At 36.2% G+C, this 22,724-nt stretch overlaps 3 protein-coding genes across 4 annotated transcripts in view; all 3 read left to right on the top strand.

The window, feature by feature from the left end:
- The window catches only part of ccl19a.2 (chemokine (C-C motif) ligand 19a, tandem duplicate 2), a 69,427-nt gene that overhangs the window by 19,828 nt on the left and 26,875 nt on the right, over positions 1–22,724 (top strand). The gene's annotated exons all lie outside the window — the stretch shown is intronic.
- On the top strand, positions 1,431–18,471 carry sec14l8 (SEC14-like lipid binding 8). Its single transcript, XM_065250896.1, has 12 exons — positions 1,431–1,561; positions 1,969–2,044; positions 5,321–5,364; positions 5,982–6,044; positions 7,757–7,945; positions 8,433–8,528; positions 8,754–8,814; positions 8,949–9,032; positions 11,103–11,209; positions 17,134–17,273; positions 17,372–17,541; positions 17,615–18,471. Exons 1-12 carry the CDS (start codon positions 1,508–1,510, stop codon positions 17,716–17,718), a joined length of 1,188 nt encoding a protein of 395 aa, XP_065106968.1. The 5' UTR covers positions 1,431–1,507; the 3' UTR covers positions 17,719–18,471.
- The window catches only part of LOC135732651 (metal transporter CNNM4), a 43,250-nt gene continuing 40,114 nt past the window's right edge, over positions 19,589–22,724 (top strand). For both annotated transcript variants that reach the window (XM_065250892.2, XM_065250893.2), the window contains exon 1: positions 19,589–21,131. In XM_065250892.2, the coding sequence (XP_065106964.1) occupies positions 19,760–21,131 (1,372 nt within the window). In that variant the 5' untranslated portion in view covers positions 19,589–19,759. The remainder of the gene's footprint in view (positions 21,132–22,724) is intronic.

The raw sequence follows: 22,724 nt of genomic DNA, 5'->3' as shown, positions 1-22,724 counted from the left end.
ACCTTTTAGTCAGTGCAAGTCAGGGAATTGGCTTAAATTTTAAACAAACCAATCAATCTTAATTGTGATACATACTTTATGCTATATGCACACCATGCTACCAACATTATTATTATTATATTATAGTTCAGTGGTTTTCAAACTGGGGGCCCCAGTTTTATGACATTTTATGAAATACATTAATTTATCATGAATTCTGTGTAATTAAACCTAAAAAAAATAAGGCTACTAACCAAAAGCACTACTGTTTTAATTAAAATGTTGAGTTTTAGAACAGTTTTTTTGTCACAAATTTTCTTTGGGGGGCCGTGAAGGAATGCACCGTACACAAGGGGGGCCGCACGCTGAAAAAGTTTGGGAACCACTGTTATTGTTTTATGCTTTATAAATTGTTAAAGGTGCTGTAGAATAAAAAAAACTATTTGCCTAGGCATAGATGAACAATAAGAGCTCTGTACATGGTAATGAGATATCGCGATTATTTTCTCATTTTTATGTAAACCTCGTGCACTCAAAAGATTGCTGGAAAATGGCCAATCACAACATAACACGACTGTGACGTCACAACACCAAATGACACATTAAATTAATTACAAAGTTGTTTAAATGTTAAAAACAAGGTTGTGACTGCCAAGTTAGCGCAACATGCTAATTAATGCTATATGCTAGCGCAGGGGTCTCCAATCTTTTTGTGAGCAAGGGCTACCACAATGGTTAAACAATCTGGAGGGGAGGGCTACTTTTTTGATATAGTCTACTTAAAAAATGATTTTCTACATTTTATTTTATTTCACTTGTTGATATGTTTTATCGTTGTTTAAAATGTTAACATGCATAAATGAAGCTAAGCTAATATCTAAAATTTGAATAAATAAATATTAAAATTGAGGCTATTGATAGAATGTGCTTTGGCGGGCAACTCAGAGACTCTGTTCGGTCAACCTAAAGTTGGAGACCATTGTGCTAGTGTTTTGGCTGAAGTACTTCTAGCTATTGACACATTACAATTACGTTTTGCAGGTCCATACTGAAAACAACCCCACAAACTTACCACTCAGAAACAATCTCCAAACAATTAGTGGTTCCTCAAAATCTGTTTTTTCGTCTGATATGGGCTCAAACATATAACGTCTGTTTACTAATGAAAGCTACTGTACTGGAGCAGAGCCAATCAGAGCACAGCTCTATTATTATTCATGACCCTTCCAAATAGGGCAAAAATGGATCGTTTTATTCAAAGGACAAATCCATGAAAAACGTTTCTGGATAATTTTTGCACTTAATAAAGTCACATACATTCTATGTAAATATCAAAGAACAAATTAACATATTATTTCAATTGATTCTTTGGCACCTTTGATGTGAGGTAGTTTTTATGCATTATGAAAGTCCATCAGCGCCCCCAGTGGCAGTACAGCAACAGCGCAGCTTATGGGAGGAGACAAGAGGCATCATTTACAGTCTCCGGCTGACTGTGACACAGTTATTTCTGCTTTGCGTTGTCAACATGAGCGGAAGAGTTGGAGATCTGAGTGTGAAGCAGGCAGAGACTTTGGCCCAGGTGAGATATATATCCTTTATTTCATTTCGCCGCAGATTATAGATTTAATTTAAATGCTCACGCTTTGTAGCCTACAGCAAAGAAAATCAAACGTTGTGTACGTTTAGAGGCCACGTACCTCAGACTAAAAGATCCACATTTGGTGTGCACAATTGTATAGCTTGATAAACCATAATATGTTTCAAGCATAATATGTTTATGCTTTTTAAGTTTATCAGTAAGTTTTGTAAATGACGTCAAAGCGTCCGACTAGTGTAAGAGCGTTATAAAGTTACTAATAGATCCCTACATTTAAGCGCTATATTCTTGCTATTACTAATGCGCAGTTTATTGCTGATGAGTTTTTTCATGTAAAAGATGAATGAGTGTATAAGGAATAAATGACTGAATGATTCAACTTTTGACAGTTTCGGGAGAAGGTTCAGGATATTTTGCCTCAGTGTCCATCTCAGACTGACCACTTTCTTCTCAGATGGCTCAGAGGTGAGATACGTCACGAGAATAACAATCAGTTATAAAGTGTTTGTTGCTTATGTAGTACTTTAAATTTCAATCTTGTTAATAATACCCTTGTTTTATATAGATGTACACACACACGCACGCGCACACACTCCAACATATTCCCAATTGGCTGTCCTGTATCAACCAATGCGTAGACAGTATGAATCAGACACTGTAATCAGATCAAGGCTGTGTGTGTCCTGCAATAATACATGAAGAATTCATTTACCTGTGATGTTCTGTTTTCTTACATTACAGTTTTTTTTTAAATATTTTATGCATTTGACCAACCTGTTTACCCAAGTGGCTTACATTGCATTCAAGCTATACATATAATTTTGCATGATTCTTGGTTAGGATCAAACCTGTTATGTTTGCGTTGCTAACACAATGCTCTATGCTACAGCAGTGGGGGCTGGTGACTTCTTTTTTCGAGGGTGTTTTTTAAAAAAGTTGCCAGCCAGCGCCAGCGTTTTTCATGATTTTCACCAAAGTTTAATGCCTTCCAGAAATGTTCTTCTTTAAATATATAAACATACAATATACCAAATGAAAGAACAGACCCTCTGCTTTCAAACAAAAAAAACGTTTCATCCTACCTTCAGTGGATCTTTTGTAATCAGCTTTTGAATATGGGTAGGTTTCTGCAAAAACACCACATTTTGAGCAAAAAGCAGCGATAATTCCATTTTTGTGACTGACTTTTCATAGAGATCCCATTCAGAGCGATCTTTAAAACAGAAACGGACATGCAGCAGCTTGCCATAGGGCAATACTTCCGGGTTTAAAAAGTTGCAGAAGGGCGCCACCTGGAGGATAATAGCGGTATTGTGGAAAGACGGAAAATCTCGTCATTGGCGGGGAAGCGTTTTCTCTTAATGGACGAGATATCTCGTCAATGGCGGTGAAAAAGTTAACAGTAAACTTTGATCACGCATGAGATTATGCAAGTATCTGGCAAACGCAAGCATCTCTTTTATCATAAACCCTTTAGACGCATCTGCAGCAGGCACTTATTTTGACAAGACAGGCGATGCACACAGGATCACTCGACACGGAGAACACACATTTTGATAAAAGGAACCACACACATGACGGGCTACATACATGTTGTGACAAACTTCGCATCGAGCGCCCTCAAAAAAGGATGTCACCGGACTGTCTTGTGTGTATTTTGTGAATGCAAGCAACACACAAGATCCCATCCCTGTTTAGATCTGATGTTTGAGTCATTTTATTTATGCATATTTTCATGCCAGTAATTTACATGGTAACTAAATTTACAAGTGCTTACTTTTCTCTTAACTTGTTGATCTCAGAACATGCTGCAGGCTTTGAGAATGTTTGGTAAATGAATGGGATTTAACAAAGACTGTTTTGTGTTTCTGTACCGGGCAATCAGTCTTGGCAGGATTCGATTACATCACTAATGTATTTTTAGTATGTATGTTTATATTCGGGCACAGAATGCACGATTGAAGCACAAACATTTTGTGAATATCCTAAATCCACGATATTCATTCACGTACAGTATGTAGCTGTACAGGGCCATGTTATCTTTCTTTGTGCAGCACTGGCAAGTGTCGACACTCGTATGCTGTTAATAAAGGCCAGGGTGTCTCACATAGAGTTGATAAGATAAAACACTTGCTTTTGAAACATGTCATTGAGGTCCCTGAAGATATGATATGAGGAAATGACTATGAAAAAACCATGGATCATTACAACACCAGCATAGCGAATAAATCTCTGGACTATGATTCTTAACTTCCTCAACAGTTTCATTTAGTTGTAAAGTTTGACTTACTATTTAGTTTCTATTACAAATATTGGAACAAAACCGAACTTGGACCGGTAACCTACCCAACTACCCCTAGCAACCACCCAAAAAATGATAGCAACAACACTATGGCAGCAACCATCAACCACACCCTAAAATACGGCCCAAACTTATTTTGTATTTTATCTGAAGTTTCTTTGAAAACTGCATTTCTTTTGTTTGAAGAATGGATTGACATCCATTCAACACTAGACAGCTTTTGTCAGCCGTGCCACATAATCTTCTTTATGAGTATTAAATACTTATGACTCAATGACGGTCTAATTCTGGGTTTGTTGTATCTGTAGGCCAGTCAGGTACAGACAAGTGTGACTTAGTATTATGACAATGAAAGTAATCCAGCATGCTTTACTGTCTCAGCCTTTTAATATAAGTGATGCACGCTTCCCATTGCATGGGAAAATATTGAAGGTCATTAAAATGTGGCTTTAGTCTGCTCATGCTTTAACAAACTTTTCTTTTTTCAATTTAGAAGTTAAAGGGATGATTCACCTAAAAATGAAAAAAATTTAATTAATGACTGACCCTCATGTCGTTCCAAACTCGGAAGACCTCAGATTAAGATGTTTTTAAAAAATAACAAAAACGACGACTTTATTCAGCATTTTCTTCTCTTCTCTGTTGTGAAGCGCATGTGCGAGACTAAAGTCACGTGACTGCACTGACGCGGATGACGTGTTATCTTTTTTTTTTCAAACTTACAGTGTGCGTCTCTCTCAGAGTGTAAACGAAACCCGGGGGCACAAAAACAACAACAACAAAAAAACAGCTGGGGCGCACCAGATAACACGTCAGCAGTGTCATTCTGCAGTCACGTGACTTTAGTCTCATGCATGTGCTTCACAACAGACATATATGGTAAAGATTTAACATAGTAAAGCTTTCTAGTAAGGCTGTTCAAGTTTTTGATTTTCAATTAAAATTTTATTCAAACAACTACATAAACCTTATTCGAGGTAAAACAATTATGCAATGAAAATATATATTGCGTGCTGCTTGATCGAAGTGTTTGTAAGGCACTTTAAATGCTTTGACACGTGTAGCCTATTGCAACACTTACTTAATAAAAAGGTTAAATAAATGCATGGATTCAAAGTCACTGAGCAATCATGTTAAATAATCAAGATTACCCCCCCCCAAAATTTTTTTGCCCATAATCAAGCACCCCCACTTTCTAGTGACACATGGCTTCAAATTATTTGCAAGTCAAATTTTTGGAGACCACATAAAGCACGTTGTCGTGTGTGTCTGAGAAGATACATGAAGGTTTGTACTAGGTTTAAGCTTTATAGCATTTGTTTCTGTTTACTCATTAATCAAAATGCATACTGTACATTTTTATTAAAAAGTGAAATGCTAAATTATGCTACATTGTCTTTTTTACACTACTTATGTTTGTTTCCCATTTTGTATTCCAGCCAGAAATTTCAATCTACAGAAAGCCGAGGCGATGTTGCGCAAGGTATATAAATTCATCTTCCTATTTCACATTGATCTTTCATCATATTTACCCTATCGTAAAAAAGTACGAAACTTAATTATTTTATTTAGTAGGAAGCAAGCACTTCTTTTTAGCAGTTTTGGCAGTTTTTAGCAGCTTCATAAAAGCGTGATTAATTTGGGTGTGACTGCCCTTTACAGTGCCAGGCTTTAAATCACGAGTCATTAGTGTTACTCAATTGCAAAGGTTTTTTGCAGAGTAGTTTTGATTCATGTGCCAACACTATCGATAAATCACGTCACCGGCGTCTGATACCATGACCATTTACAGTGATGCCAAATGCTGTTGGCTTTCTGTTTCTGTAGTGTTAAAAATGCTGATGTAGATCTTGTTAACACAAGTAGAAAGTATCTCTGAACCCTGTCACCATGTGTCCATTGTACTTTAGGTCAAAGCACAGACATCAGTATCTACTGTAGACTTATAGCGGTTAATTATGTTCAGAAAAACTGATAACAGAAATAATGAGCGTGTTCGTTCGGTCAGGCTTTGCTATGCTGACTGTCTGAATCCTGTTTTTAAATCACATGCACAGTTTTTATGCAAGCATTTCAATCCTGTGCTGTTTTAATGTGCAGCACGTGGAGTTTCGGAAACACATGAAGGCTGATACCATCACTACGGAGTGGCAGGTGCCAGAGGTATGACACATACATGAAATCCACTTATTTTGTTGGCCAAGGCCTCTTGCACAATCAACAGTGATCATTTTTAGTATTCATTTACTGTTTTCCCTGATTTGGGAATTCAAGTTGTTATTGTTGCTGTGCATTTAAGACTTTCATATGTAAATCTTTTAGTATGATTGCCTAACTTTTGTGTGTAGTTCACAGTTCACACTCTTAGAGTGGGTTATGTTTCTAAATATAAAATATGTGCTGATATATAAATGTGAGATGTATTCACAGCATATGATATCATACACTAATGAATGACCATGAGAAGAGCTCAGATGCAAAATCCTCTTGGTGCGTCTGACATGTCTTTCTAGTAAATGAGCATTCTTATTAGATTCTTTATGGATTCTGCCAACAAACCAGTATTTCTCAATGGCCTGTGGTCGGGATTAAGTTGATTTACAATAAATTGCATGTCTGCTGCATAATCCAGCATTTTTACAAAATAATTATCAAAATATTTAAATACATACCCAAACCAGGGCTCCCTTGCAAAAGAGATTTGAATATCTCAATGGGACATCACCCTGTAAAATAAAGGGTAAATAAATTAATAAAATAAAACAAAATTATAGTTTGTCAGATTTGCGATGGGGAAAATAAATGTATTTCACGTATTTAATCATTTGAGAGATTAGTCATTCACATGAGCCATGCGGTCAGAGTAAGAGTATTTTGGGAAAATGTCTGCATTCTGGGCTTTTTTTCAAAATCTCAGAAAAAGACCAAAAATCAGCAAAAAAATTTCTTACTTTGTGCTTCTGTTATTATGTTGGTCAGTTGAATGTTAAATAGGTCCAATCCATGTTCAGTAAAAATTATTTGATGCAGAAATATACTAGCTAATATACTGTATAGTGTTGTATATTAAGTGTTTAATATAGGTATCGGCCGATAGTTGTCTGTTTAAATCGGTATAGGCCCCCAAAATATCATATTTGTGCATCCCTAATATATAAATATGTATATATGTAATGTTTGTACATTTCAACATTATTCTTAAATTTATGTGTGTTAGGGATGGGACAGTATGAAAATTTCATATCATGATTATAGTGACCAAAGTTATCAAGGTTATCAATATTATCATGGTTTTGTTAAAATGAGATGGAAATGTTCAAAAAGAACTGATACACACAATACATTTTTTTTTTTTTTTTAAGTTTTATTTGTGAAAATCACAATTTAATATTTCATGTCCCTGAAATTATTTCTGTGGTAAAAAAAATAAATAAATCTGTCTAATAAGTTTACCGTGAATATATACAATACATTATCCCTTAAATGCCTTCTTGCGCAAAAAACTATGTTGCATGTGCGTGCCTGCGTCAAACTGATGCTGGACAGGATTTACCGCAAGTTTTCAAAATCATGGTAATCAAACACGATTTTAATGATAATTAAATTTAGACGATAATACTAACCGTCAGGACATTTATCGTGGTTAATTATTTATATAATAATTACACACAGAGTACTCACACAAACACAAACTTTTATTTTGCATGCAATTAATTGCAATTAATCATTTGACAGCCCTTATTTTAATACCATCTGTTAAATAGATTTTTTTGTGTCTCTGTTTCTGTTAAAATGTTTTATCTGTAAAGCATTAATGCAAAAGAAATACATGTGCATTCAATTGGATTATTTCACCCAGTTAATTTTCTGCCCAGGTACTAGACAAGTACCTCACAGGTGGCATGTGCGGCTACGACCGTGATGGGAACCCAGTTTGGTATGATGTCATCGGGCCTATGGATCCTAAAGGTCTGATGCATTCGGCGACCAAGCAGGATTTCATCAAGTCCAAAATCAGAGACTGTGAGATGCTGCAGAAGGAGTGTGACTTACAGAGCGAACGGGTGTGTGTATGAAATAAAGCGATGGAGAAACAGTTCACCCGAAAAACTCAAATTTAGTCATTGTTAACTCATTCTCATTCAGACAAAAAAAAAGAGAAAGCAAACAGTGATTTAGACTACGAGGCTTTGAAAAGGTGTGTATGGTACCTACAGTATGTGTGTACTCCAAACACATGCAGTATGGTTGGGTCAAAATATATGAAAATTTTCTTAATAAAAGTTATTGACGGATAATATCTCCCATCAGAACACCTTCAAAATCATTTATCTTTAGATACCAAAATGTTTAGTCACACAAAGCTGTCACATGTCCTTAATGTTTAAATTCATAGTATGGAAAAGCACTTAAGATTCTTCAAATGTTTTCTTTTGATATCTTGGTTTGGACTGAAATGGGTTTGAGCTAATAACGACAACATGTTCATTTGGGGTTTCCTGTGATGTTATCATGCCTGTGTTTTATTTGCTGTTTTTCCTTTTCCCCTAGCTGGGTAAACACGTCGAGTCCATTACTATGGTCTATGACCTTGAAGGTTTGGGTATGAGGCATTTATATAAACCTGCTGTAGAGACTTATCAAGAGGTGCGTGTTAAATTTATATTATTTACACTTTCATTTGCATTTACATTTCGATTCTTCATTGTAATGCATTAACACAACTTCCTGTAGCTTCGTCTGTTCGTGCTTAACTGCACTTTGATTCCCAGGGTACAGATATACCGATAAAAATGTATACCTGATTGCTCTGTGAGTCGCTTTGGAAATACATGTCTGGCAAATGCATAAATGTGTTTTTTGCTTTCTTAGATTCTCACTATGTTTGAGGATAATTATCCAGAGGGACTCAAGAGGTTATTTGTCATTAAAGGTCAGTATTTTATAAATGTTATCAGTATAACATAAACATCATGAGTAGATGAGTATGGCACAAAGTGCAGAGTTTCACTGTGGTTTACCACGTTTGATATCTGTATCTCAGCATGCTAATGTTTCTTTCTGCAGCACCCAAACTGTTTCCCGTGGCTTACAATTTGGTGAAACACTTTTTGAGTGAGGACACCCGTCGTAAGGTCGTCGTGCTGGGATGTAAGATGTCTCCTCTTATCTTAACAACATTTTCGATTGATCTGTATTTAAAACACTAACATCCAGTTTCGCAAGACAACCCAATCACAGAATAAAATGCATGTTGAGCTGTATTAAACTCGCACATTTAAAAATATATGGCATTGTTTTGTGTAAAGATTTGCACACCAATAATTTTATTCTAAGGCACATTTATAAAAGCCATTTTAAAGGTCCAGTGTGTAGATTTTTAAGGGCATCTAGTGGTAAGAATGTGAATTGCAACCAACGGCTCAGTCCGCAGCTTACCCCTCCCTTTTGAAACGCATAGAGAAGCTACACACATGTCGCACCAAACACATCTTTATGCAAAATCAGCATATATTAATCAGCATAATATTAGTTGTTTTTAAATTTAATTATTGTATTTATTGCTCACTGGCAGTTTCTATAAAAGGGTTTACTGGATGGATGCATGGATACAGATCGTGGGTGCACGTGCACCACATCCAAATTCAGTGTGAATTATGGTCAAAACAAATATTTTGTAGAAATTTATGCCGGTCTTTCTGGATTTCATAATAAACTTAAAAACCCAGTCAAAACGGCACACTTGTGTCACTTGCAATACGACTTCCATTAGCTTTAGTGGCTCACCGGAAGTCTTATGCTGCGTTTACACCAACCGCGGTAGAGGCGTGAAGCGCGACTGATTTCAATGTTAAGTCAATATGAAGATGCGTTGACGCGCATCAGGATGTCCCGTGGCGCAGAAGAGGCGTTCGGCACGGCGCGGAAGACGCGTTTCCGCCTCTTTCACGCGTGAAGCTCGCGCGAAAGGCGCGAATTGAGGGTTGTGCGCGGTTAGCGTGAATAGTGCTTTTTGTGCATCTTGCGGTTCACGCGAATTTGCGGCCGACGCCCGAGTTGAAAAATTTGACCTTTGGTGGAATTTCACGCCACGTTAACCAATCAGGAGCCTGCTTGCTGCTGTGGTGGCAGCCCCTCCCGGAGTCACTCATTCAACCAACGCTTGATATTGTCCATAAGCAGGTACCCGGAGCTATACGACACAAGTTCATATTTCTATAGAGGAGACAGAAATAAAAAGGACCTCGCTTGGAAGAGTGTCAGTGAGGACATTGGGCAACCTGGTAATTGTAATACACACTTCACTTTTGAGTCACGTGATGTTTATCGACCCGCACCGTTTATTTCCCCCCTATAGTAAGGTTACCAAATACAAACCGTTAACTCTCTCGATAAATGCACAATCAACATCAGTCATTTTGCAAACAGACAACCGCATAGCACTTGCCCCTCCCACAAGAAGCGGAGTTTGCCTCTGACGCGCGTCAAATGCTTCCTTTATCCGCACGTCTACTCCGCTCTACACGCGCGAATGCATCCAAATTGTTCAAGCGGCAAACCACGGTTGGTGTGATTTTGGCGCCCGAAACGCGGTTGGTGTAAACTCAGCATTACACAAAGGAGCTCAAAGATGGCGGCGCCCACATTTATGTCAAAAATAAGGTGGATACACCACTGATAATATAGTTCTGTATAATATATTGCATTTCTGTCAAGAGATCCTTCTTAAAGTTACACAATGCATCTTTAATGTCCTTATTTAACTAAGGCCTAATTCTGTCTTAATCTAAACCCAGTCTGTTAAATCAGGCCTAAATCCTCTGTATAATACCTAAGTAGTTACAGTGTAAGTTGCATATGATATTTAGGTGGAGCGATTGGTATTTTTGAAAATATTTCATATTGTGTGAGGGATTAGTGGGAGAATATTCAAGGAATGTTTTGAGCTTTTCTTCCATTTTCTTTCTTCCAACATTTTGAGATTAAAACTTGTGCTTTAGTGCTTGAACAAAAATACAATCTTTACATTTCTATTTCAAGCTAGTAGTGGAATGAGGGTAGTACTGTATAAAGCTAATAGGGTAGGGTGGACAACAAGTTATATAATTCAGGTATATAGACAAAAGTATCAGAATGCCCCTTCTAATAAAGGTCCCCTGTTCATGCCCTGGTTGGGAGTTTACATGTTGATCAAAATCTTGTTTACTTTTTCCTCCTCAGCAAACTGGCAAGAGGTGTTACAGAAGTACATCTCTCCTGAGGAGCTTCCAGCGTACTATGGAGGCAAACTGACTGATCCTGATGGTGACCCCAGATGTAGAACCAAAGTGAGTAAGAGTCAAAGGTCACACATGGTTTAAAATTAGGCTGAGTGACATTAGCTTGCCAACGAGTAAACATGTAGCGGTGACATAGTCCCGGTTTTCTTATAGTGGATACTTTTGTTTCTCTTAGGCCCTGTTTACTCATGATATTAAGATGCGTTTTGGTTGATTAGATCACAAGAGGAGAGAAAAAGACACACTAGCTGCATTTTCATGGCAGCTTTGTGCAAAACTAAAGCGTTGTTTTCAAAATGTCGACAAACGACTTGCGAAATGTCGCTGTTTCTATTAATCAATGATATGCAACTTGTATTGTAAAAATTTAGTTATTCTTCTTGCGATTAGTCATTTCAAACATCACGTTGACTGATGTTGATATGTTTACAAATATCACATCCACCATACTAGGCATTATTTTTAACCGAAGGCAACATAAGAGTATTATCCAGTCCTTCCAGTTTTTTTGTGATTGAAAATCCTTGATCTTGCGGCACGTTTTCTTAAAAAAGCGATGGAATATGCGGATATTTATGTAATTTTATGCAATGAAATTGCGTGAACTTGCAAAAACTGTGTGAACTTGCAAAAACTGTTTGCAGCTTTTGCAGCTTTTCATTGGTGTTCACGTCGCGTAATTACGTCACTTCCTAACATTCCCATTATCCAAATGAAATCATGCAAGCCCCATATATTTTGCGAGCAGAAATCTGCAATTTATGCAACAAAAGTGCGGCGTATTTAAAAATGCGGACCCTGCATAAATATGCAGACTTTGGCTGATTATGCATTGAATCATGCGATTGCAAAATCACGTTTTTCTGGAAGGACTGATTATCCAAACATTAATACCAAGGAAAGACCCTTATACTTACAGGAGCGGCAACGTATGGGTTTTGTTTTTGGAGGTAATAGTACATTATTTTAAATTTAAAAAAAGATGTAGGAGTGTTATCCAAACATTATTGGCAAGGAAAGCCTCTTACACTTGGGAGAAGACACGTATTGAGGTATTTCTGGGAGGTTTTAGTACATAGCGCGTCATCTTCACATAATAATTATGTGACTTGCATCAGGTGACCTGAAAATTCGAATAATTTATTTTTTGCAGTTTTGCGAAATACACCTCATTTGAGCGTAAAAACTTTTTTGTGTTTAAATATTTTTATTGAAGTATTCAATAAAACGATCCAGTTGGCATTATTGCTAAAACTTTTTTGCAATATATGTGAGTTTTTGCAAAATTGACGTGTTTCCATTGGCCGTATTTTTAGTTCGCAATGTCAATTTGCGCAATTTAAACTAAGGCTAATAGAAACGCAGCTATTCACGTTTACATCTGGTGTTTTAATCCGTTTCTTTTTGTCAACTTTTGTGCTTGGTACATTACACATCATTATATCATTAGGTGAAGAGTAGGTGTTGTTTACACCACAAAAGCAATCTGGTCAAATGTGTCGTCAAAAAAACTCTAAATGTGATCGAAAGTGAACGAGCTAAAAACTTTTCCCACCTATATTTAGCGTCATCCATTTGTGATCCAGTCGACCAAAACGCATCTTATTATCCAAGTTTAAACAGCCCCTTTAAATGGATGGCCACATTGAGGAAGTTGCGAGTCACGAGTGTTATACAACAGTTTCATTTCGTAATTCTGGATGTGTGACACACAGAACCGTCTGCTTTTATAATGCTGATGAAAAAAATGTGGTGACATTTCTCTATTCAATTTCTCTATTGCAAGTTTGGCAAAAGGTCCATTGTGAACTGTGCTTGTGTCAATACTACAGAAGCAGAAGTCAATACTTTGCATACTTTGCTTTGTGCTTATCTAGGAGCATAGAAAGATGCATCATAATTTGTGACCCTGCATGTGTCATTTTTTTTAAACATCCTATGTACATATAAAGTACATTCTGTGAAAAATAACCTTGATATCTGTAATGTTGACTGAGTAAGGTCATGTCAAAGATTGAAATCAATGTGAAATCAATTCTCAAAATTAGATTGAAACTTTAGCCTGGATTTCACAGACAGAGTCACATTTGTTCTTATTACACTGTCAGAAAAAAGGTCAAATATGGCCCCAATCTGTCACTGGGATATACAAAGGTCCTAATATCTACCATTTAGGTACAAATATGTATAAATTTGGTTTCAATATAAACCTCTGAATATAAAACACTTTAAGTGCAATGCTTTACGGCAAGAAAAATATTTTCAGATATAATTTTAAATGTATAAAAAAATGGGTTAAAAATAATACATACTGTAATATATTTTGAAATGTGTTTACAAAAAATTTATTTTTCACCAATATATTTTTTGGCAATTTTTTGTATATTTTAAAAAGAAATATATTTTAACGCAAATATTCACGTCAAATTGGTAGAAAAACTTATGTAAACATAACTAATTTTAATCCTTTCAAACCTAATATATTTTCTGCATAGATATACTTAAAAATAATACGTACTGTAATATGTTTTGAAATGTGTTTACAAAAATGTATTTTTCACCAATATATTTTTTTGCAATTTTTTGTATATTTTAAAAATAAATATATTTTAACGCAAATATTCACGTCAAATTGGAAGAAAAACTTATGTAAACATAACTAATTTTAATCCTTTCAAACCTAATATATTTTCTGCATAGATATACTTAAAAATAATACGTACTGTAATATATTTTGAAATGTGTTTACAAAAATGTCTTTTTCACCAATATATTTTTTTGCAATTTTTTGTATATTTTAAAAATACTTTCGTATATTTTTAACGCAAATATTCACGTCACATTGGAAGAAAAACTTATGTAAACATAACTAATTTTAATCCTTTCATACCTAATATATTTTCTGCATAGATATACTTATAATCTTATATTTTATACATGCATATACATTTTATACTTTATACATTTTATACAAACTTATATATTTTGGCCAGGAAAAATATATCTTTTGCTGTATGGGTTGTAAAATTTGAAATGTATTTGCACCTGAAATGCATTTTGAAATATATTCTCATATATGAAGGTTAAAACTAAATATATTTTAAATTTAAAAAATATATTTAATTAAGCTTTACTTTCTACAAGCTGTACTTTTTGTTAGGGTGCCGCCCCAGTGACAGCTGGGGTCCATTTTTAGACCATTTATTTCTGACAGTGTATAGTAAATCCATTGTTTTGAAAGCGATATGCATATAAAATTTAAATGTATTATTTGCTAGCATCTGGCTTGTATTTGCATATTCATTTTCAGTCTAGTTCAAACACAGACATTTCCTGCTTATTTTAATACCAGTATTCAGTGTAGTAAAACCTGACCTATATTACAGGAACACAATCATCCCTTTGGCCTTTTTTATATTGTACTTTCTCACATTAGTGCTGCTTAGTAGTGCATGTTTAAAAGCAGTTTAAAACATAGTCTTAAGCAGTCCAATGTTTATCTATACAAGATTATACAAGATCTTAACTGTTGAATTATCACCGATGATAAACTGTTATGGGAGGCTTGATACCATATGGCGTTACCCGGACCAGAACCCATCTCATTGCATTACTCTTTATAGAGTTTGATCAGCTGGCATTGTTGAAGCTTTGGGCTTGACATGACTATCCTCCCCCAATAATCTGTCTCAACACTGTGGTTATGACTCTGTTTGTGGCAAATCCTGAGCGTGAAAAGCCTAAATAAGCAAATAGCTGTTATGATAAGGGAACGGGTGGTTGATAAGCATCGCCTAAAACAGATAAAACCAGTTTTTGGGTTTATGAAAATAATCCTGCGCGTGTATGTACTTGGCATGGACAAATAGGATTTAAAACATGCAGAATCATGATGCTCTAAACTGAGTTGCTGTCGTATCTTGTGTAGATACGCAGTTAGCGCTGCCCCCTTCAGGACTGGAGGTTCAGTCATAAAAACACTGCAGACGACACCACGTTTGGAATGAGGAATTAAAGTGGATTAACATTTAGTTGTATAGTTGTTTAGACTGTTGTATCACACATGTTCTGTTGGATAAATGCAGTTTGTGTGTTAAAGATACTAGTTGTCTACTCTGACACTTTAGAAATACAACAAGCAACCAGTCTTGGGTATTTTTTGCCTGTTGTATTGTAGGGGTGAGTGGGGCACAAACTAACACAGGGTTATTTGTAACCCGGCTACTTTACATATTTATACAGGGTTTGTATAAATTTGATTTGTCTTAATTGTGCAGCTCTTTTTACAAAATATATTACAAGAATGATAAGATAAAGGATCATGGATGGATGAATGTGTGGATTTCTATTTATTATAGGCAGATATATAAACAATATCCACCTTTAGTATATAAACAGAATTTTATTAACTTTAAACAAAATTTTGTAGCAGGTGTTATTTCAAACCCTCAGTTTGTTACAATGAACACCACCTATGGGGTAACGTTTGCACTCCTGTAACTTTCGGTGTAATTGTATGAAAACAGTAGGTCCCACACACAAACTGTAAGCGTTCATTTGTAGCAGAGATTTGTGTGTTGATTGTGTAAAAAAATTAATTTAATTTAAATATTTTTTTGATTGATAGAGCCAAAGCCAAAAAGCTTTACTTTGTGCCCTCTCTCCGCTATGTTTCAAGGTGAAGCAGGCAAAAGTGTTAACTTTGTGTTTGTTTATCTACTGGTGCGACGTGGCAGGCAATTTTCTTGCCTTTTAAACCAGTAATCTACCTTAATGAAAACCAGAGCACTTTAAAGTTGCTAAAGGTTCAGATGGAGATACATAATAAAGATCCAGTTTTTTTTCCTGTACTGTATGTCATATTCGTAATGCATTGTTTTATTGGACAACATTTTGCCAGGCAGTATTTTGCTCTGTCACTCCAGACAATGTGACCTTAATTCATTTCGAAGTGTTTAAGTATTGTATTGCCATTATTGTATTTAAAGGTGCAGTGTGTAATTTTTAGAAGGATCTCTTGACAGAAATGCAAAATATTATACAAAACTAAATTATCAGGGGTGTATAAAGACCATTGATAATGAACCGTTATGTTTTTATTACCTTAGAATGAGACGTTTTATCCACATACACAGAGGGTCCCCTTACATGGTAGCCGCCATTTTGTGCAGCCATGTTTCTACAGAAGCCCTTAAAAGACAAACTTTTTTACTAAGTTGTCTCCAAAGATTACATGTTTGTCCAGGTGGCGGCAACCATAGCTTCTCTATGTGTTTCAAAAGCAAGAGGTGAGCAGTGGACTGAGCCGTTGGTTGCAATTCACAACCTCACCACTAGATGCCACTAAAATTTACACACTGCACCTTTAATGATCATCTAGCTCTTTTTTCTGTATGGATTTACAACACACAATAAAATAATAAATATGCTTTTGTGACCTTTTAGCTGTCTAACATAGTCTATCTTGCAAATGTCTTAAAGCTGAGTAACATTTGCATATGTAGGATAAAGCAATGTCATCATGGTCCAACTTAGTCATGGTGTTGTACTAAATATCAGGACAGCTGTGATTTGGCTTTTGTAGTTAAATTTCTGTAGCTTAATTGGTAACGGATTGCATTAGACACATACTGGTAAAAATGTATAAGTGGAAGTTGCTTTTGATAAAAGCATCTGCCAAATGAATAAATGCAATGTAATGTAAAACAATTCCTTAAGTGTATTGTATGAAAAAGCATTTTTTTTCCCAATTAAAAGCCCTTTCGACTGTACCACTTTCTTCTGTCTATTATTTGCCATCTTTCTTTTCATCTTCATAAAACACTGCACTAATCGCATGCCAGGCTTTTTTCTTTTTGCGCTCTTGATGGTCCTGTGTAAGTTTCTTTCACCTTTGTTCATTTCTACCCATATGCAAAATAATACCACTACATCTAAACCAAGCAAACTAAAGCTTTGTCGTTTTTATGCAGATTACATTTGCATCTGAGGTTCCCAGGTCTTACTATGTTCGAGAAGCCATTAAAACCGACTACGATCATTGTGTGACGATTGGCCGTGGCTCCACCCACCAGGTGGAATATGAGATACTTGCGCCAAACTGTGCATTGAGGTGAGTCAAAAGAAAACATGCTTGATACTGATTGTATTGCTTTTTAACCGAGCTGTGAAGTTGCAGGTTCGAATCTGGATCATTATTATTATTTTCAGATGGCAGTTTTCTAGTGATGGTGGTGATGTAGGTTTCGGTGTCTATTTAAAGAAGAGGATGGGAGAGTGGGTGAAGGCTGGCCAGATGAAGGAGATTGTGCCAAGTGAGCGCTACAATGCACATCTGGTACCCGAGGACGGATCCCTCACCTGTCCAGAACCAGGAGTGTGTAAGTACAGTGGCAGCTACATTTTTTTTAACATTTGTAGGATAAATGTACTTAATTGTCTCTCTTTTCTCAGATGTTCTACGGTTCGACAACACTTACAGTATTTTCCAGTCCAAAACAATCAGGTTCTCAGTGGAGGTTCTCCTGCCTACTAATATAAACCAAACAGAGTTTTAAAAACGCAGTTTGATGACACCAACAAGCAGCGGACATAACTGAGATTTAAAAATCTCTGTAGCATAACAAGCTGTCGATCATTTAACCAGTATGTACTGTATACTTCACTGATCATCATGCAAAGACTGGCTGTATGATGCAACAACATATCAAATCTTGATTTAAGTGTGCAATTATTTACATTTCAATCTCTACTTCTTCTTTGGCATTAATGAAGTGTTTATCACTAAACTCCAGTGTGGTTTAAGAACTGTAATAATTGTATGGAGACCCTAATATATGCTTGAAATCTTTTAATATATACAGTATTATTCAAGTTTGCCTTCATGATTTTGATAGACTTAAGTGATGTATTTTTTTTTTTTTAAGATAATTCCTAGCTTTGATAAGAAACTCAAATAAACTCCTACCACTTTTACATTATTATTTACTTTTGCTTGTTTTAATAATTAATCAATTTTATGTTTACATGATCATCAAATGTTTTAGGTGTGCTGCTGTTTTCAATTTTGGTTGAATTTTCTCTTTTGCATTCCACAAGTTGTAAATGTTGTAAAATGTTGATCTTTCATAAGTTTTACCTCAGGTCCTATGTTTACACTGCCCATATTTGACTCCAAGAACTTGATCTGTTTTGTCACTGTGCATGTATGTTTTTATGTCTTCCTTTGATTTTGTAATTATTGTAATTTATGAGCGCATGAGTGTAAATTTACTAATGAAGTATATATAAAAATGGCAGAAACATTCTCAGATCTTGTTTGTTTATTTCTTTATCTTCTTCATGTACTATATTTCATACACTTTCTGATGTATATTTATGCATTCTCTTAATTAAAGAAATACCTAGCTAAACCATAAGTTTAACTTTTATAAGTAAAACTTAAGCACTTAAGGGTTAAATCCAGATAAGGATTTGGTCATGTGCTTTCAAAAATTGTATCCAAAATAAAGAAATTGTTTAAACTTGTGCTAAATCTAAATTGAGTCAGTCTTATAGCGCCACCTGCTGCTAATATATCACACCAACATGTACAGCTATTCCTTTATAATGAACCGAGTCAGTAGTTGCGCGTCTGTCCTGTAGAGGGCGCCATTGTAAAAGGTTAATATGTTAAAACTTGACATGCGCAGCATAAAACTCCCAAATAATGACACAAATATGTATAGATTTTTCATATTATCACATTAACTGTTGTAGTGCGACATTTCATATTTTTAAAACGTGACGACAGATCTCTTAGATACTGTCAAGAAATGTCCAGGACGCGTTACACCACAAAAGTAAATAATTAAACAAGATTTGTACGTTAATAACAGTTGTAATTTTATACCGTAGTAGTTTTTGCTCACCTAAAAAATATCAAATAAAATTAGTAGTAACTTTATACTGTGGTAAATCATAGTAATTACCAAACTGTTTATTCAATAGTATTAACAAACGTAACAGTGAATTGATAGGCTGTGGTAAATATTGTAGTATGCTTTAATATTTATTACGGAACGTTTCAAAAACACTATAGTATCTAGTTATTTTACTACAGTTTAGCATAGTAAATACTAAATTATCTGTATGTGGGCAGTTTAAACTAATGTAATAATTAATGCACATATAAACAAATAAAATAATCAGTTAATTAAACATTTACTCGTGTATTATTTTTCGTGTTAGGTTAAAATATGACCCGTGCGTTTATTCATGAAATTCACCCTGGTTTTTTACCTGACATGTACATTACCTAGTAAACCAGAAGAAAAAAATAATACATTCATATTCGTTTTTACATAATATTACATCATTTACCTTAAAACCTACATCAATTATTTATCACAGTAACCCACATAGATATGAGTAACCCAGACGTTCCACCTTAACCGTCCTGCAAAACCGGTATTCTTTAACAAGAGGGCTCGTTCTTCCTCATTATGTGACGTTTCTCAAGCTGATTGGAGTTTCCCAGTGCTATGTTAATGAGGAAGGCGGGCTTGTGTGAAATGAGTAGGTGACGTCAACCGTCATTCCGTTGAGAGCGCAACAAACATGGCGACAGAATGGATCGGTAAAGGCTGCACGCTGGCTTTAATAGTGTTATTTTTGTGTAAAGTAGGCACATACAGAGCGGAGACCGGGGGCAGCGACAGCATGATCCTCGGCATGCGGCTGGAGAAGAGCGACAAGCCCGCCACAACTACCGACGACGGGATCATTCAGGTAACCGAGGAAAGCAACATCTTGCTCAGGTTCTACGGACTGCAGATCAGTAATGACACCTGGTCGCAGATTAAGTTCATGGACCGGGGGGAGGACAGCAGCTCTGTTTTAAATAGGACTTGTGCAGATTTTACAAAAGACTTCTCCATCGGCACCACAATGAGTGTCAACAGCCAGGGCACATCTGGACTGCTGGGAGTCAAAATTAAATCACTTAGGAAAAGTGAGTCCCAGAGGGATTATGGCTTGTGTATCAGATATATCCAAGATGGAAAGTGGTACCTGCTGGGAGAGAATGATGGGATATTACGTGTGGTGGAGGAGAAGAAGTCTCTTCTTCCTATTTGGTTCCAGGTGATGTTGATATGTTGCCTCTTGGTGCTGTCAGGTATGTTCAGTGGGCTAAACCTGGGGCTCATGGCTTTGGACCCCATGGAGTTGCGCATAGTGCAGAGTTGTGGGACGGAAAAAGAAAAGAAGTTTGCGCGCAAGATCGAGCCCATTCGGAGGAAAGGAAACTACCTCCTGTGTTCGCTTCTCCTCGGCAACGTCTTGGTCAACACCACGCTGACCATCTTGCTCGATGACCTCATCGGCTCTGGTTTGGGTGCCGTGGTGGCGTCGACCATCGGCATTGTGATCTTTGGTGAGATTGTTCCGCAGGCGCTCTGCTCTCGCCATGGCTTGGCGGTAGGTGCCAACACCATCGTTCTCACCAAGTTTTTTATGTTATTGACTTTTCCGTTGTCCTTTCCCATCAGTAAGCTCCTAGATTGCGTGCTGGGCCAGGAGATAGGCACCGTGTACAATAGAGAAAAGCTGGTGGAGATGCTTAGGGTGACTGAGCCGTACAACGACCTCGTGAAAGAGGAGCTGAACATGATCCAGGGAGCTCTGGAGTTGAGGACTAAAACGGTGCAGAACATCATGACTCCCCTGAGTAACTGTTACATGATCAACAGCGATGCCATCCTGGACTTCAACACCATGTCGGAAATCATGGAGAGCGGATACACCCGCATACCTGTGTTCGAGGGCGAACACACCAATATCGTTGACATCCTCTTTGTGAAAGACCTCGCTTTCGTGGACCCAGATGACTGCACCTCCTTAAAAACCATCACCAAGTTCTACAACCATCCGGTCCACTTTGTTTTTCACGACACCAAGTTGGATTCCATGTTGGAGGAGTTCAAAAAAGGTCTGTCACTGTTTTATGTTGTTTTGGAGAGTCAAGCACTAACACACAAATACTGCAGTAATCTTTTTAATTCATATTTCTTTATATAGAGCTTTCACAATTATGCATTGTAGCTAGGCAGCTTTACATTAAATACAGGACAGGGAAAACTGAATAGTATCTCACAAATATTCAGTTTTTGCTGTATCTGTCCTTTAGACCTCAGTGGATGCAATCTTTATTTCACTTTAAAGAGATAGTTCACCCAAAAATGAAAATGTTGTCATCATTTTCTCATCCTCATGTTTTTCTAAACCTATTTGAAATAATTTTTTTGTTTTAAGGAACAAAAAAGAAGATATTTTGATAAATGATGGTAAGCTCACAACGGATTGTAACCATTTACTTCCATAGTAGGATTAACAAATATGGTGGAATTCAATGCGTACCGTCAATTGTGTGCTTACCATCATTTATCAAAATATCTTACTCGTCATTTATCACAATACTTTTACCATAATATTTGTTTTCCTACTATGGAAGTCAATGGCTGTGTGCTCACCATCATTTATCACATATCTTCTTTTGTGTTCATCAGAAAAAAAACTCCTACAGGTTAATAACAATCTGAAGATCAGGGAAATGATAACAGAATTTTCATTTTTGGGTGAATTATCCCTTTAAGGTCCCATTGCCCACAAGAAGTTTGCACTCACAATTTCTACTAGTGATGCACCGATGTATCGGCCGCCGATATTTATCGTCCGATTTTTGACGGATTTGAAACCATCGGCATATCGGCAATAGCACGAAAAAGGCAGATACCGATTGTTTATTAATTAACTGCATAAAGAAATCCATTATATAAAAAAATGAGTTAATGTTGTTAATAAAATAAATCCTGACTATCAAAAACCACCTTTGAAAGGTTGTCATGCTGTCTTATTATATTTGTTTTAGCTTAACTTGTGCCTCTCTTATTATGTTGGTCAGTTGAATGTTAATTAGATCCAATCCATGTTCAGTAAAAATAATTTGATGCAGAAATAAACTAGCTAATAGACAAACTGTAAAGTATTGTATACAAGTGTTTAATATCGGCATCGGTATCGGACAGAAGTTGTCTGTTTAAATCCGTATCGGTATCAGCCCCAAAAAAATCCAGATAATTTACTCACCACCATGTCATCAAAAATGTTGATGTCTTTCTTTGTTCAGTCGAGAAGAAATTACGTTTTTTGAGAAAAATATTCCAGGATTTTTCTCATTTTAATAGACTTTAATGGACCCCAACACTTAACAGTTTTAATGCAGTTTAATATTGCAATCTCAACGCAGCTTCAAAGGACTCTAAACGATCCCAAACGGGGCATAAGGGTCTAATCTAGCAAAACAATTGTCATTTTTGAAAAAAAAAAAAATGGACTTTTAAACCACAACTTCTCGTCTATCTCCAGTATTGTGACTCGCCAGCGTGACCTCACGTAATACTTCGTCACGTCAAGAGGTCACGGTTGACAAATGCGAAACTCCGCCCCAGTGTTTACAAGTGTGGAGAAAGAGGACCGTTCTGACGTCATTGTATGTCAAATGATACTAATTAATGTCTTTATG

Source organism: Paramisgurnus dabryanus, chromosome 5 (assembly GCF_030506205.2).
Source record: "Paramisgurnus dabryanus chromosome 5, PD_genome_1.1, whole genome shotgun sequence".
NCBI classification, from domain to species: Eukaryota; Metazoa; Chordata; class Actinopteri; order Cypriniformes; family Cobitidae; genus Paramisgurnus; species Paramisgurnus dabryanus.
This window is presented reverse-complemented; position numbering and strand designations above follow the sequence as displayed.